Source organism: Quercus lobata, chromosome 5 (genome assembly GCF_001633185.2).
Source record: "Quercus lobata isolate SW786 chromosome 5, ValleyOak3.0 Primary Assembly, whole genome shotgun sequence".
NCBI lineage: Eukaryota > Viridiplantae > Streptophyta > Magnoliopsida > Fagales > Fagaceae > Quercus > Quercus lobata.
In genome coordinates, this window is record NC_044908.1 from 24,986,918 (window position 1) to 25,003,651 (window position 16,734).

General features: G+C 35.3%; 2 protein-coding genes across 4 annotated transcripts in view; both read left to right on the plus strand.

The window, feature by feature from the left end:
• Positions 1–5,890, plus strand: part of LOC115990234 (coatomer subunit beta'-1-like) — a 10,238-nt gene extending 4,348 nt beyond the window's left edge. The window contains exons 2-13 of the mRNA XM_031114081.1: positions 9–175; positions 289–380; positions 466–582; positions 1,219–1,333; positions 1,494–1,565; positions 2,577–2,773; positions 2,847–2,940; positions 3,152–3,258; positions 3,385–3,514; positions 3,840–3,999; positions 4,893–4,942; positions 5,504–5,890. Of these exons, the coding sequence (XP_030969941.1) occupies positions 9–175; positions 289–380; positions 466–582; positions 1,219–1,333; positions 1,494–1,565; positions 2,577–2,773; positions 2,847–2,940; positions 3,152–3,258; positions 3,385–3,514; positions 3,840–3,999; positions 4,893–4,912 (1,271 nt within the window). The 3' untranslated portion in view covers positions 4,913–4,942; positions 5,504–5,890. The remainder of the gene's footprint in view (positions 1–8; positions 176–288; positions 381–465; positions 583–1,218; positions 1,334–1,493; positions 1,566–2,576; positions 2,774–2,846; positions 2,941–3,151; positions 3,259–3,384; positions 3,515–3,839; positions 4,000–4,892; positions 4,943–5,503) is intronic.
• Positions 5,891–7,740: 1,850 nt separating this feature from the next.
• LOC115991456 (nuclear pore complex protein NUP50A-like) lies at positions 7,741–13,219 on the plus strand. Of its 3 annotated transcripts, none has more exons than XM_031115152.1 (3): positions 7,741–7,940; positions 8,836–8,910; positions 11,483–13,132. In XM_031115152.1, the coding sequence occupies exon 3, from the start codon at positions 11,550–11,552 to the stop codon at positions 12,807–12,809; it is 1,260 nt and encodes a 419-aa protein (XP_030971012.1). In that variant the 5' UTR covers positions 7,741–7,940; positions 8,836–8,910; positions 11,483–11,549; the 3' UTR covers positions 12,810–13,132. The 3 variants fall into 3 exon arrangements, with proteins under 3 accessions (XP_030971012.1, XP_030971013.1, XP_030971011.1); XM_031115153.1 differs by lacking the exon at positions 8,836–8,910 and adding an exon at positions 9,914–10,042; XM_031115151.1 differs by lacking the exon at positions 8,836–8,910 and having other exon boundaries at positions 11,483–13,219.
• Positions 13,220–16,734: the final 3,515 nt, after the last annotated feature.

The window sequence follows — 16,734 nt, forward strand, 5'->3', positions numbered from 1 at the left end:
TGATGTAGTTTCTTCTTATTTGGATAGTGGGAGACCTGTAGATGAACAAGGTGTTGAAGATGCCTTTGAGCTTCTCCATGAAGTGAATGAACGTGTCAGAACTGGTATATGGGTTGGGGATTGTTTCATTTACAACAATTCCTCCTGGAGGCTTAATTACTGTGTTGGTGGTGAGGTATATATGGTCCATCCTTGGTTTGATATATATATATATATATATATATATATCCAGATATTGTCTATCATTGATGTGGAAGGGCTATCCTGATAAATTACTCTATTTTTTAGGTAACCACAATGTTTCATTTGGATCGGCCCATGTATTTGTTGGGCTATCTTGCTAGTCAAAGTAGGGTTTATCTGATTGACAAAGAATTCAAGTAAGTAATGTTTTGGTTTTGTCCATGGAAGTCAAATAGGCTGCTGGCTTCATTGTCTTAACTTGTTCTTTATCTGGTCTTGCAGTGTTATGGGGTACACATTACTTGTTAGCTTGATTGAGTACAAGACTCTTGTGATGCGTGGGGATCTGGAAAGGGCCAGTGAAGTCTTGCCTTCAATTCCTAAAGAGCATCATAATAGGTGTGTCTAACATTTGAACATTTGCAAAATGATGGCAAATGACGATTTCTTTTATTCTTAAAAGGATATGTTTTGTATGTTTACAATGGCTGTTGGGGCACATCTATGTTTCATTTGATAGGCCAAATACTAGTATAGTGAAAACTTGTTACTGTTCCAAAATGGTTTGTGAGATTTATGTAGCTTTCTAGTTATTACTCTCTCTCTCTGTTTGCACACCCATGCCCTATCTAAACCAAAGGTCTTTTCATAATGTCTTCATGGTTTTTGGTTTCACAAATTCAAATTTCTATACGTTGCTGGAAATGGGAACTACATGTTTGGCAGATCCTTGAAACTTTTGGTACTACACAGATCTGCTATTTGGTTCTTGACAATACTTTTCTGGGTCAATATTAATAAAGTCTTATGTGTATACATTTTGGACTTGAATGTTGTGCATTATAATAAAACTTTTTTTTAATACTCAAATAATCTTATTGTAAGAGCGCCAAGGGGTGATCTCTTGCTCTCTAGTCAGATTTGTGTGCTCCTAAACTTTATTAGAGAATTTAATAATATCTATTATGTATACATGAAATTTTGGAAACTAAAATGTGTCTTATATTCAAATGATTGATTTGCTTTTATTGATAGTGTGGCTCGTTTCTTGGAATCACGTGGAATGATAGAGGATGCTCTTGAAGTAGCTACAGACCCTGATTACAGATTTGAGCTAGCCATACAGCTTGGTAGATTAGAGGTTGCAAAGGTAAGCCCAATTTGTTTATGTCATGGGATATGAGTCGCCTTGAGAGCATTCTTCTACTTGAGCATGTGAACATTTTCTAATTTCCTTTTGAAGAATGCTGATGTCCTTTTAGATTTACAATATTTGTCCCAAGCAATATTCATATACCTTTTATTTTCAGGGTATTGCGTCAGAAGTGCAGAGTGAGTCTAAATGGAAGCAGTTGGGAGAATTAGCTATGTCCAGTGGAAAGGTGCTGATCTATAATTAGTCTTTTGTTGTCTGATCAAGATATCACCACATTTCAAAATTTCATATCAGTTTTTCCCCACATTCCAGATCTGATGATTGGATATTGAATTGGAAATTTTGAACACAAGATCCCCCCCCCTCCCCTCTCCTCTTTAAATGACTGAATAGCAACTTGCCTTTAGGATTTGTGTAGACATTTTAAAAAGGTATCTTGTTTTACTTTAACTATGGTGAATTCAGATAGTAATCTTGGGTTGAAAAAAAAATCCTTATTCAAACCTGACAACTTTTCATCTGCTCTTACCACCTCTCTTGTTAGATTCTTTCTAGGAAGAACAAAGACTTCATTTTTGCTCAAATACTGGTATCCAATAAGTATCCGCATGCATGTCCCTGCTTTTAAAAAAAAATATATTTTTAAAGGTGCCGAAATGTCCTGGATACAACTGTGATATGGCCCGGATACGGTCGTAACCCAACCCCTCCATAATGGGAGATTGCCCAAATTTATGAGGATTTTATTTGTATTTTTTATATATTGGTTTCAATGTTGAACACGTATCTAGTTATCTTTTATTTACTCTTTAGATCTTGGGTTATATTTTAAAATCATTTAATGACCATGGATTCATTTTATTATCCATATATTACTCTTAAATTGTTATATGCTTAACAGTATATGAAAAAAAAATCATTAGAACAATATATAAAAATTATAAATACAAATATATTTAATAATGAATTAATACCATATCTCTGTTGTATCGTATCCTTGCTCTTCAATTATTGCTATGTCGCTATATAACGTATCATATTGTACCCCTACCCAAAAACATATTGTGCTTCTTAGGATGCTTTGCACTTAGTTTTTCTGATCTGGATTTGGGATTCTTTCTTCTTGTTGGGTATGTTGTTTTCCTGGCCACACTTTTCTAGAAACTTATATTATTAAAAGGTTAATTTATTAAAATATTAAACGTACTGACATTCGTCTCTTATTTGAGTATTGCAGTTAGATATGGCCGAGGAATGTTTAAAGCGTGCAATGGACTTGAGTGGGTTGTTACTGCTCTATTCTTCTTTAGGTGATGCTGAGGGGATATCACAACTTGCATCACTTGCTAAAGAGCAGGGGAAGAACAATGTTGCATTCCTTTGCTTATTCATGTTGGGTAAATTGGAAGAGTGCCTTGAGCTTTTGTTGGAAAGGTAATTATTTTAAATTTTTCTATTTTAAACACGAAGCGCGACAGCACAAATTGATACAATTTTTTTCAATCAGCAACCGGATACCTGAGGCGGCCTTGATGGCACGATCTTATCTTCCAAGCAAGGTCTCAGAGATAGTTGCAATTTGGAGAAAAGACCTAAATAAGGTAACTGATTTTCCCGTTTGTTGTGCTGAGTTCAGATCTTAAAATAGCTTGACTAACCAATATCAATTACCATACTTGTAGAATAGATAAATGGTGGACTCTGTTGTAATGCCTAAAGCTATGCATAATTATGTATATACATTTATATATGCATACTTGTATGATCGTGTAGATTGTTTAAAAATTTTTGATGCTATCTGACTATCTGTAGGTTAATCCAAAAGCTGCTGAATCTTTAGCTGATCCCGAGGAGTATCCTAATTTGTTTGAAGATTGGCAAGTCGCTCTTTCTGTTGAATCCAAAGTCACAGAGTCAAGGTACTAAAGCATTCTGTTATTTACCTGCTTTTTGTTGGATAATATTTCCCAAGCTTATTATTGCTTTTTTCTATGCATGCTATCTGAAGAGACAGCATTAACTCATTTATTTTAATTGCATTGTAGGGGTGTTTATCCTCCTGCAGAAGAATATATAAACCATGCCGACAGATCACATCTTACACTTGTGGAGGCTTTCAGAAACATGCAAGTAGATGATGAGGAACCCCTTGAAAATGGAGATGCAGATCATGAGGTATACTCTGCCTATGGATTTCATATTGCTTAACTTGGAAATTAGTGTCTTTTGTTTTCTCTAACACAAATAAAACCGTACTAACTTTTTTAAATGTGCAACATGTTAATCTTGGCCTACTTTAAGAGAGAGGATTTTTATACAGTAGAAGGCTTTGTTATTTGACTTATTTCATATTCTAGATATATTTGTATCAATTAGAACTTCGGTTCTTCTCTTGAACTTGTGAACTTATGATGAAATTCTGTTTGTTGGTTCTCTGAATATTCTATGGAGCTTGTTTTTAGTTTACTCTAATAATGTTCTAATTTGTTACTTGGAACAGAATGGAGAAGAACAGAATGCAGAGGAGCTGAATGCAGAGGAACTGGATGCAGAGGAACAAAATGGAGAAGAAGAGAGCCAAGAGGAGGCTGTCGTAGTGGATGCAGATTCAACAGATGGTGCAGTACTCGTTAATGGTAACGAGGCTGAACAAGAGTGGGGTACGAATAATGAAGGAACCCCGTCTGCCTAAAAGCAATTGGTTGGGCCAGTGTGAAAATCCAAATTTTGTCTCTGGTGATTAATTGATTCTAAAATGCCATTTCTGACTCCCATTTACACCACTTGTGCTTTTCTTTTTTTCTTTTTTCTTTTTTTTTTTCACTACTAGATCTACTAGCGTTAACCCCTACTACTACAACTACCACTTATTGAAATTATCTATTATTTTGGTATATATGTGTTACTTTTGTCTGTGCTATTGTTGGTAATGCTAGTATGCTTTATGTATGGGAACTATATTACGAGCATTAGTATGTATTATTTAGTATGGTATTATATAGCAAATGTCCAAGTCAGGTCTCCACTGGTTGTCATAACATTAATGTGTGTTATTCTTTCCATTTGGTCTCTTGTAGAGCACTTTTAACTTTTGTAGCTTGTATGGTAGGCGTGTAGGCTAGTTGCTTCTCGATGTCAAATAGGCAAAACTGATTTCCGTGATGCTGCCTTGTTGGTATGAAATTGACATCACATTGGCCTATTGGATTTCTGACTATTTCTGTCTGTAACTTTTCCTTTTACAAACTTAGTGCTACTGCTTGGTGATGCTTTCATTTTAGATGTATGGGCATGCAATTAAAGATTAATTTTTTGTCTCCTTTATTCATTGTTTGTGTTTATGTATGTATGTATATAAATAAATTTGTCTACCCTAATGTTACAATCTAGGAACTCTGCTTTTTTGCCTTTTAAAAAAAAAAAAAAAAAAGTGTACCTAGGAACTTGATTTACATTTTTCACCCGTTGTCATATTTAATTTGGTAGATTTATTTTTTGGCTGAAAATTTGGGTAGACTAATGATTGGTTTTTACAACCTTTTTTTGTTGACAGTGCTTACGCCACATCAGTAGGTTCCAGCTGTATGGATCTCTTATATAAAGGTGAGACAAGACAAAATTAAAAAAAAAAAAGTGGGGAGGGGGGGAATCTCAGATGTAGGAATGAGTTCTAGCTAGTCGTGCATGTGCCTGTACATGAACCAGAAAAAGGGGCAAAATAAAAAAAGAAGAATGTAAACGACAGAATAATGATTTATATAGAAACATTAATTTAGTCTTTGCATGTAACACTGAACCTGACAGCCGTCAATGTAGTTCTTGAGATTGACATTGGCTTCAGAGTGAACCTTCATTCTTGAATTGGGATGAAAGTAATTTCTTTTGGAGTGCATTTGGAGACACATTAATGGATTAGTCTTTTCATGTGATCTACAAGCTTTTGGAAGTATTGCAATATAATTGTCATTGATTAAAAAAAAAAGAGAGGAAAAAGTACTGCAATAATTGTGTTTCTTAGTGATATCTTTTCATGGGTTCTACAAACTTTTAGAGACATTGAAATGAAGTTGCTGGTTATTACATTATTTTCTTCCTTTGCTAGATTTATCAAATATTATTTCAAAAGGTAGTTTCTCTTCTAATTTTTTTTCTTTAAAATACTAGGTTTCCTGGAGAAGGCTATCAAGAAATGAATGTAGGAACTTGTTTCTGTTATCGGACGGTGTGGCATGGTAGTGCATTGAATTTTGTCATTGGGCACATAGTATAAAATGTTTCTTAGCTTCAGTTAATCGTTTTTTTTACTCTCTTTTTTAGCATATTCTGAGGTCTTACCCTCAAAATTTTTTGTGCCATTGTGAATGTAGAAAGAACTGAAGTAATGATTACTACTGAGATTTTATTTTTTTCTTTTCATTGTTCAAATTCTAGATGTTTTGGGTTCCCTTGTTTGTTGTGGGAATCCTCTTATTATATACTCATGTTGAACTGGAAACATGCGGTACAGAAAAATAATTTCTTATATTATATGCAAGCTTTTATCTAAGTGGTGGATGTTCCAACTTCCAATATCTTCTTGTCTCTTGTTGTAGAGGTTTGCACCTTTTCGCTATCAATAATTTTACTATCTTGCGTTTTTGGGAGATTGCAGATTGGGCCCAGTTATTTTGTTTGTGTAAGCTTGTACCGATGTACGTATGATGAGTCCATCGTCTTCTGTGAAAGGACTACTAATAATTTTTATGGGAGGATATTTTAGGGCCATCAAATCATTTATCAGTCTCTAAAATTAGAGGTCATAAAAATTCGGACTAAAACAATTAAAGCATAAGCAGATTACTAAAACAGGACAAAAAGGTTTCCCTTATATTTTCTACAGCCCAGTGATTTGGTAATTAAATTGTTTTTTGTTTTGGGTCCAATGATGGGAAACTCTATGTATCTAAGTTCTTTTTGTTTTGAACAAGAACAGGTAGTAGCACCTAGCCAAAGCCGCACACTTCTGTGTTCTCACCATCAAATCAAACCATTTCTAACCATTAGCAGCAAACACTTCTGCAGAAAATATTCACAAGGTACTCTTCTACAATTACGGAGACGCAGGACACTTAAATTGCCTTACATAGTTGGTTAGCATAGATTGGGATAAGGTTCATTTTTCCCAAGAGATGCTATAAAAGCATATAAATCAAACGCAGGACTCAATGCACCTATACGCTGGCATTTTAACTTTTCTCCTCAGTCCTCTCTGATGTTTGTATCACCGCTTGCTTAAGGGACAGATAGGAGGAGTCATTTATGTTTGGTTAAAACTTGAAGTCTTTTGTCTCCTAATAATATCTGTTTAACTAGTCAATTCTCCAATAATAAGAAAGGCCAGAGCAATTATAATACCATATTGTCGATTTAGGCCCAGTTGTAGATCTTTTAAGTGGAAAACGAGTGTTTTTATACACACTAAAAACACATGCATTTTCCAAGTGCTTCCAAATTGCAATCAGATGAATAAAAAGGTCAAAGCAAACTGGACCTCCCCTTCTTTAATAGATGACTGGTCCTTGAAATAATCACGAGGTGGTAGTAGCATGGCCCATGTGTTAGCCATACCCCTCCCATATTTCCTTTCCTTAACCTAAACATAAAATTGGAGCATTAGCACTCATGGATGCAAAAAAAATGTTTTATCATACATTTTCAAAACCTACTTTATCTATTTTACTATCTCATTTTACAACTCACTCAACATCAAAATTTCTATTTTTACATACAACTCATTAAAATAATATAAACTATACCAACATATAATATAACAAATTAATTCTCTCTCCTCTCCCATCTCTTTCTATTTTCTCTTTTCCTCTCTTCCTCTCTCACTCCATTAATATATGTGTTTTTATTTTTACAACCCATGAACAATAGGGTTGTATATATACAACCTTGCTATTCATAGATGCTGAAAAAATTTACATTTCCATACCCAGGAAATGCTCTATTTTAGTGTTTTAGTTGCTAAAATAGCAACTGGAAGATTTTTATACCTCCAATATTAATGCTCTTATGTTAAAATTTTATAAACTAAAAAACAAAGAAGTAAAGAACTCAAAAAATCTATTATTTGCCACATGGACTAACTAACAACATCCAGACAATTAACCCCTCAAAGCCCAATTCTTTATTTGTGGGCTTTAAATACCCAAAAAAACCCAAATCAAGACTCATACTTAAAATAATCGAAAGATAATCCATTTAGCCCACCCACCCACACCCCCCCCCCCCCCCCCTTTTTCCACGTGTCACAATTTGAGCACAGTAGCACATAATTTCTATCCAACCCCATGTCACGAATCCTATAAAGAACCAAGCTTTACACAATTATAAAGCCCTTTTCGCAGAGAGGAATAAGGAGAAAGGAAACCCTCAGGCAGGCCCTTCCATTTCCAAATCCTTACAATCCCACAAAATTCAAAATAATAACAATAATAAATAAATAAATAAATAAAAAGATAAAACAAAAAATAAGAAAAACCCATTTTCATCTCTGACCCCCTTCACTTCTTTCTCTGTCGCCGAGGTTTTTGCTTTGGCTTCATTTTGGTACTAGGTAAGTCCCAAATCTCTGTTCATTCAGTCTCTACGCTAATTACTGTCTTGGAAAATTTTGGGTTTCATCAATGTGTTATTGTTCTGTTTCTTTTTCTTTTTTTGTGTACCTATTAATGCTAGATTGGTTGTGAATCTTATTGATGTGTTTGTTTTTGCCTGTGTTATTGGTGACCCATTTTGTGGTATTTTGGATTTCTTTTGAAAAGTGGGTTTTTTTTTTAAAGCTTTTAGTCTCTGTTTGGTTGCTGGGAAATGAAAGGAAAAATAAATTAAAGAAGGGAAATAGATAGAAAGTTTTAATTTATGTTGTTTGTGGGGTTTGGTTTGGCAAGAAAATGAAAACCCAGCTCAACTAAGAGTTAGGATTTAGGGTTTTGGTAGTTAGGGTTGATGGGTTTAGTTTCATATTCTTTTCTTTTCAGTACATTTTCTAAGTAATTTATGGAGCTTTAGAGATTGTTCTTTCAGAGTTCTCTTACCTTAGTTTTATAAGGTTGGGGATGAGCTCCGGGTCAAATGGCACTTCCTTTTTCCAGTAAGAATGGGTCGAGGTTGTGATTATGGGTTTAAAACCCTCTGGATTTGTGTGATTCACCATTTAAACAAATCTGAACACCCAAGAAGAGATGCAATGCTACTTTGGCTCTTATTAGGCATCATTGTATTATGTTGGCGTAATAATTGTGTGAACTGTTTTTTCCCCTATTGGGTACTTCTTTTGGTGGATGTGTGGTTAGTGGTGGTTGGGACTTCGGATGCTGAATCCGTAGTTTCTTTTGACACTTTAGGTTTCCTAACATTTCTAGAGTCCCTTTTTGATGTATTGTACTGCTAAGCAAGCAACGTTAACTGTTTTTTTTAATCCCTGCTAAGCGTTTGGTTTGTTTTACTAGGTCATTTTTGCTAGCTTCTATGTGTGGTTAGTAGCAGTTGGGATGCTGGATCTTGTTAGTTCTCTACTACTATAGGTATATTTGCCAGGTTCTATTTTCTTCTGCCCCCAGCACATTGGCCACCTTCATTGTTGCTGTACTTCGTTAGGGTTGGGATTGACGTTTGAAGTTGAGCGTTATTCTTTTATTGTGTCTTGTCACATTCCTCTTGATCTTGATCTTAACCAGCGTTTGTCTTGCATCTTACTTTTATTATGTATCTATATGTTGTGTAATTTTGTATGAATGTCTATTAATTTAGAGAATCTTGGAGATGAAGTTTTAATTTCTTTGTATATGTTATTTTCTGTTGCCTAATCAAACAGACAGAAGAGAAAAATGATATAAAACTTAACATTTTAAGTTGACCCCTGTAGCATGATTAATTTTCTTCTCTTTTGTATTTTTAATTTTGAAGTTGAAAAATATGGCTCTAACTGATGGTTTTGAACACATTCAGAGAAGGTTCTATTGTGATGGTGTTTAATTGATCTGTTATATACATATGTTCATACTTATTTATAAATGTCAAGTGACTATGGTCGTGTGTGTAGAAGACTCATTTTTTTCATTAATCAATATGTAAAAGACTCTTGTCATCATGGTTCTTGTATTAATTTAATCCCAAGATCCTATGAAAATGTTTTCAGTAGAGGAGATATCCTATTATGATTGAATTGCTGGATGATGTTTTTGTATGCTGATAAATGTAAAGCATTTTTTGGATTTTCATATTTAAGCCAAGACAAGAGGTCACTTGTAATGTATATATGTAAAAAAAGATATTGCAGAACTATATAGAATTGAAGTGTAATTGAATTAGACACCACATTGGGTAAAGATTTTACTTAGAGGTGCTAGTAAAATTTTACTTGGTGTGTGTAATTTCCAAGAAAAAATGTGTTAAAAAAATATGCTAGAATAGATCTCATTTAGATGTGACAACCAAAAGAAAACATGTCACATTTTAGAGAAGGCATCCATACATTTTGTTTTGGTGTCCAATGATTAAACTTTCTTGTTTTTGTGGAATTTGTAGATGTTGTCTGGCAGCAGATGCCTGATGGTTTTTACTCTTAATTCTTGAATGATCTGAAACTAAGCCAGGGATATTAGTGGGGATCTGTGATGTTAATATCCTAGTGGCTTGTTCCATGGACATCAAAAGGTGAAACATGGGATGTGCTGGTTTTTGTTTTGGCATTCCAGAATTTTATTCTTGTATATTCTTCTTTTATCTTGTATGGCTACCGTGAAAACTTTGAATCCGAGTCCAAAAGATTAAAGGATCCATGAAAAGAGAACTCTGTAGAGGGTATTGCATTTTTGTCGTGTAGTATTTCCTCATCTCTAGATGAAACTCTCCACATGTTTTTTTGAGTTGATAATCAATGAAAACACAAAGAAAATGAAAATGGCTTTCTTAAGCATCAGCTAGCCAGGGTGATGGTGGCGTTTGGGTATTGCTTTTCTTGCGTTGCGTTTTCTGCCCCTTTTTTTTTTTTGGGGACGCGTGTCTGGCACTGTTTGTTGTCCATGAACAGTGATTTTAGGCTTATGAACAGTGTCAAACGCGTGAACAGTAATTTTTTTTATTTATTGTTTTCAGTTTTCAGCAAAATAAGTTATATTCAAACGGATCCGATGTCACAGCTTGTTAATTTGATTTATATGTTTGTGTGGTGTGAAATGCAGATTTTATGTTAATTCTAATTGAGAAGTCTAACATGAGAAGCAAAAGTTGTCCCTTATTTGTCCCCACGGTCCTGATAAGATTCATCATAATCTCATGTTCCTTTTCTTTTATATAGTATAATTTTACAGTTAGGTCCATTGTGTACAAGATGTAGCACAAAAGTAAGTGGTTTCAGATTAGAAATAAATGAAGAATTTACCAACATAATCATTAAAATTCTTGTAATTAGTCAACTCTATATTTAAAATTTTAATTTATGTGGGATAAATTGACATTTAAAAGAGAACAAAAATTGGTAAAACAGGTTCATGTTAAAAGGGCTCAACCTGTCATGACATGAATAATGAATTGAGTCATTTCTGGTTGATTATGGGTCAAACAAGTTAACACAGAATTGACCTATTTATTAATCATGTCAAAGTGGGTCAACTTGCTTGACATGAACCCGTTTACACTAAACACTAACCTACAAGAAAACCATGTCGTGTTTGTAGGTTGTGTCTAACATTGTCACCCTTTATGAGATCTGGCTGAAGCTTATAAAATTCTCCCAAGAAATTTCTTATTCTTCATTTGATGTAACTCATGGTACATGTTTGAAATTGCCATGAGGGCTCAAATTGATACCTCAATCATCTTTTGGGAATGGGATGGTAATTAATTGGAGTTAGACATTAATATCAAATAATTATAAGAGTGAGTGCTCTTCATTTTAGTAATTTTTATGCCAGACAACAAAATGGATGTCCTAAAAGCCAATTACTCTATCTAGGTGTTTTTTCATGAAGATGCTTATGTTTTCTTGCCTATTTTCTTTTAGTTTAAAAACAACATGGTGGTTGGATGATGAGTTTATTTTACTATTTCGTAGTTAATGATGTCTTTGGAAAAATACCATTTGCTGATTTGCAGATACCAGATTACCCGTACTTGGCCTAACAACAGTTCTTAAGTTTTCCTTTGTTGCCTTGATTCTTCAATGGGGGATGCGGAAAATGCCCTTCCACCTTCAAAGAAGAGGTCTGCAGGAAGGGAACTCACTAAAGATAATGCTGGTCTCGATGATGAGGAGGATGCTCCTGAACAAGAGAGCGGAACTTTCAAGAGGGCCAGTGAGGATGTGCTAGCAACCAGAAGAATTGTCAAAGTTCGTCGAAATCAGACAACTTCGGCTCCCTCTTCCAATCCATTTGCTGGGATTAGCTTGGTTCCTCCTAAGGAGTCCAATGTAGCCTCAGCTGAGGTTACAAGTGAAGCACAAGCTGCTGGTGAGAAGACGGTTTCAGATGATGTAGATGGAGAAGATGACGCGGAAAAGGGGAATGAAAAGGGTAAAGATGAGGAGAATAAGCAGTTAGAGAGCAAAGATGATAAGGCAGGGGATGAATCTGCAGTAGATAAGGAGAACGCTGTGGAGGAGAACAGCAATATTGGGAGTGAGGCAACTGAACCGAAGATAGATAATGAACAAACTGCAAAAGAAGAGAAGACTGAAGATGAAGACAAGAAAGATGATAACAGTGAAATAGTGAATTCTGGTGCAGAAGGCACTCCTTTGAGCTCATTCCAACAGCTTTCAAGCAGCAAAAATGCCTTCACTGGTCTTGCTGGAACTGGAATATCCACTTCTACATTTTCCTTTGGGTCTATTTCAAAGGATGGGTCTGCACTTGGTACTGCTTCTGCATCACTTTTTGGGGTGAAAGATGACAAGCCTTTTGGCCTTGCTCCCTCTAATAATGGAAGTTCTTCAATTTTTGGTGCATCAGGGGCTTCCACTGCTTCAAAGAGTGAGGGAAGTGGTTTCCCATCAAAGCAGGAGGTTGTGATGGAGACTGGGGAAGAACAGGAGAGAGTGGTTTTCACTGCTGATTCCGTGATGTTTGAATTTGTTGATGGAGGTTGGAAGGAACGTGGAAAGGGAGAACTAAAGGTGAATGTCTCCACCACTGGCACGGAAAAAGCCAGACTTGTTATGCGAGCCAGAGGGAATTACAGGTTGATTTTGAATGCAAGTCTTTACCCAGATATGAAGCTCACAAATATGGAGAAGAAAGGCATCACATTTGCCTGCGTTAATAGTGCCAGTGAAGGGAAGGATGGTCTTTCTACATTTGCTTTGAAGTTCAAGGATGCTTCCATAGTGGAGGAGTTTCGAGCTGCCGTTACAGCACATAAAAGCAAGACCTCTGAAATTCTGAAGACTCCAGAGAACTCCCCCAAGGCTTCTGATGATTGAAAGTTGCTCTCTTTGATGCACAGAGAATATCATTTTCTGACGAGAAGTGTGTCCTGGTAGTAGTTGTCCTTTCTCCACACAGAGAGAAAGTTGTTTTAGATTTCGGAAATCCTCAGTCCTTATGCAGCAGAGTTATAGTCCTATCCTTTTTGTTGTAGTCTAATTTCAGTCTAGTCTGCGAGAAAATACTTAATTCTGGGAAAGTCTTTGCTTCAGACTGCATAATTTGAGCTTGTAAGACATTAAATGTTGGTCAGAGTTTTATAGTTAATCCCCTAAATTTGGGATATATATTGAACTGCAATGTCATATTTTGGATTATATCTTCTTGATCCCAAAAGACAACCATGGGAAAACCCGAATTGCATTGGTTGTATAATGTCATTATATATCTCCCTTAAGTTTTATAATTCTGATATTATCGCCTTTGATGTCATTTATGTCTTTCTTCCCGTAATACTGGACCACTACATAAGGGGAACCCTCTCTAATACCAATGAGCTGCAACAGCCAGGGACTTGTATTTCATTCTCAGGTATCTCAAGTCTCTGAGAATCTGAATAATGCTTGTAACATGTCATCGAACCTGGTAACTCCTTTTATTTATTTTCTGATTTTGCTCTCCATGGTGTTTCATTAGCCTTACACGGGAAAACATGTTCATTTGCTTGGAAAAGATCTCGCTAAGGAGAATCTGTTATGAACGGGATAAATAATTACTGAATATAAAAGATGATCAATTCGAGATAACCAATTTCTTGAACTTGTGAGGGAGAAAAGACTTTTTGGATTAATTTTCTACTTGATCCTCATTAATGCATTCAATATACATAAATAGTTAAGGATGAGATAACCTCATTAATAAATCCTAAAACATAAGAACCAATCCTATCTTAAAACATAGGAATTAATTTGAATACAAATAAATAACAATACTAATCTATCTAGGAAGCCTTATTCTATTACTAAACTAATTTGAATAATTTATCCAGTGCTTGGGTCATAACAGAATAACCATGCCTTTGGAGGTTTCATGAAACCGTCTCATAAAATACCCCTTTCTTTCACAATGCCTTTGATGGATATTTGATGGAAAGTTTAGTTCTGCAAATGCTAAATGACAGTTTTTGACTTGTTAGGCTGTTACAACAATACCACAATCGACAGTAGATAAGAAAAATAGCAATAACTTTATCATGATTTGGGCCATGAGTATTTAACTTCAACAGAATCACCCTCTAAAGTTGTTTGAGTCCTTCTGCAAGAGAACCAAGATCAAGGTAAAATATCAATGCACTTTATAATCATGTCCAAATGCGAGCAATGAAATTTTAAGATGTAAAAGGACAATTCATCTGTTGATTTTGAAGGATGTAAACTTAGGATTTGTGGGTGAGAATGATTTGTCAAGACAAATAGATGTACATATTCTCACAGTTATCATGGGTTATAGACATATAAGGAGAATCTATATTTATGTTGAGAGAAAAATAGGGAAAAAGCACCCCAAGATATAAGTTTTAATATATTTTGGCCAATTTTATACTTATATAATAATAAAATAAAATAAAACTACACTGATCAAAATCCATTATTCATTATATAAATTATAACCTGTCATTAACTCTCATAAAACTCACAAACACAAATCAACAAATCTCCCATAACGCATAGATTGAATTTTATCTTCCAATTCTCACATACATAATAAACATTATAATAACAATTAATTATAAAAAAAAAAGGTTATAGTACCACTCTATTTATTAAATTCATACGTCCTTATTTCTTTTTTCTTTTTATAAATTATAAGACCACTTTTAAATATATTTTTTTTAAAATCACTCTCAACAAGAACAATTACACCTTATTATTATTCTTGTAATAATTTGGCATTCTAAATCAATAAGAAAAGCTTCAAAATTATTTTCTAATGGGTTATACTTAACAAATTGTTAGCTCCAACTTATGAGGTGTCTTTACCCGTATATTTTTAAGCACTTTCTTTGCACAAATTTTAATTTGTTACCTTGATACATGTAACCACACTCACATGAATGCGGGTCACACATGTGATACTTAACACCAAATACCATTTCCTTTGCACCCTTGTTTGTGGGGAGGTTGCAATCATTTCAAGTACATTCTATGCAAATCTCACTCTTTTTTGTCCATCATAATATTTCCTTAGTTGATTTAACTAAATTATCTATTATACTTTCTGTTAAACCATGTACTAACATGCAAGCCACTTTTTGTTGGGGAGATAAACACCTTAGGGAGCTTCCTTGAATAATTAATATAACATATAGAGACACTTTAACCCAAAAGGCCTAAGCCCAATGGGTATGTGCTCAATTATGCTATATTAACCACTTATTTTTCTCATCTTTATTCAATGTGGGACTTCACTCACACGTGTAACCCAACAATCTCCCCCTCACGTGTGTGTCTGCCTCTCTATAAGGTTCAAGACCTCTCTGTGGGCCATAAACAAGTCCTTCTCACTCCCCCTTACCTAATGGGCCTTTCACTTCATCAACGCGTCATCCATGGGTCTCTCGTACGCCATCCATGAGAACTACGTGTCAACCCCGCACGCACATCCATGGGAACCCCGCACATCCATGTCCATGGGAACCTTGTTTTTTTTTTTTTTTTTTTTTTTTTTTTTTTTTTTTTTTTTTTTCAGGATCTTTGTGTGTGGGCCATCTAGGCTTTCTCTGTCCTCGCTGGGTAGGGACCATGAACACCTCACCACCTTCGCCGCACACCACCATGGGCTCTGATACCACTTGTTGGAGAGATAAACACCTTAGGGAGCTTCCTTGAATAATTAATATAACATATAGAGACACTTTAACCCAAAAGGCCTAAGCCCAATGGGTATGTGCTCAATTATGCTATATTAACCACTTATTTTTCTCATCTTTATTCAATGTGGGACTTCACTCACACGTGTAACCCAACAATCTCCCCCTCACGTGTGTGTCTGCCTCTCTATAAGGTTCAAGACCTCTCTGTGGGCCATAAACAAGTCCTTCTCACCCCCCTTACCTAATGGGCCTTTCACTTCATCAACGCTCATCCATGGGTCTCTCGTACGCCATCCATGAGAACTACGTGTCAACCCGCACGCACATCCATGGGAACCCGCACATCCATGTCCATGGGAACCTTGTTTTTTTTTTTTTTTTTTTTTTTTTTTTTTTTTTTTTTTTTTTTTTTTTCAGGATCTTTGTGTGTGGGCCATCTAGGCTTTCTCTGTCCTCGCTGGGTAGGGACCATGAACACCTCACCACCTTCGCCGCACACCACCATGGGCTCTGATACCACTTGTTGGAGAGATAAACACCTTAGGGAGCTTCCTTGAATAATTAATATAACATATAGAGACACACTTTAACCCAAAAGACTTAAGCCCAAAGGGTATGTGCTCAATTATGTTATATTAACCACTCATTCTTCTCATTTTTATTCAATGTGGGACTTCACTCACACGTGTAACCCAACACTTTTAACTACACATGTCTCACCAATTAACTTGTATAAACTGTTTGAAAGTTCTCTCTCTCTTTGTCATCATAAAAGCACCTTGTAGATAAATACCACATCCAACATTTGTAAATTACACAAATATCCCTCAAACTTTCAACAATTACACAAATGCTCCTCCAATTCCCACTTTATAAATTTCCCAAATTACCAAAGCACCTCCAAAAATTAGCAAGATACCCAAAACCTACCCAAGTTACAAAAATACTCCTTCAACACTTAAAATTACCAAAATACCCCATAGCACTCGAAAAATTGTTGGAATACACCAGAACATATAAAATTACCAAATCACCCCAAACTTCTTTCAAATATCCAAAATACCTCTAAGGGGCACTAGAAAACATCATGAGGCTCACAAAGTAGATCT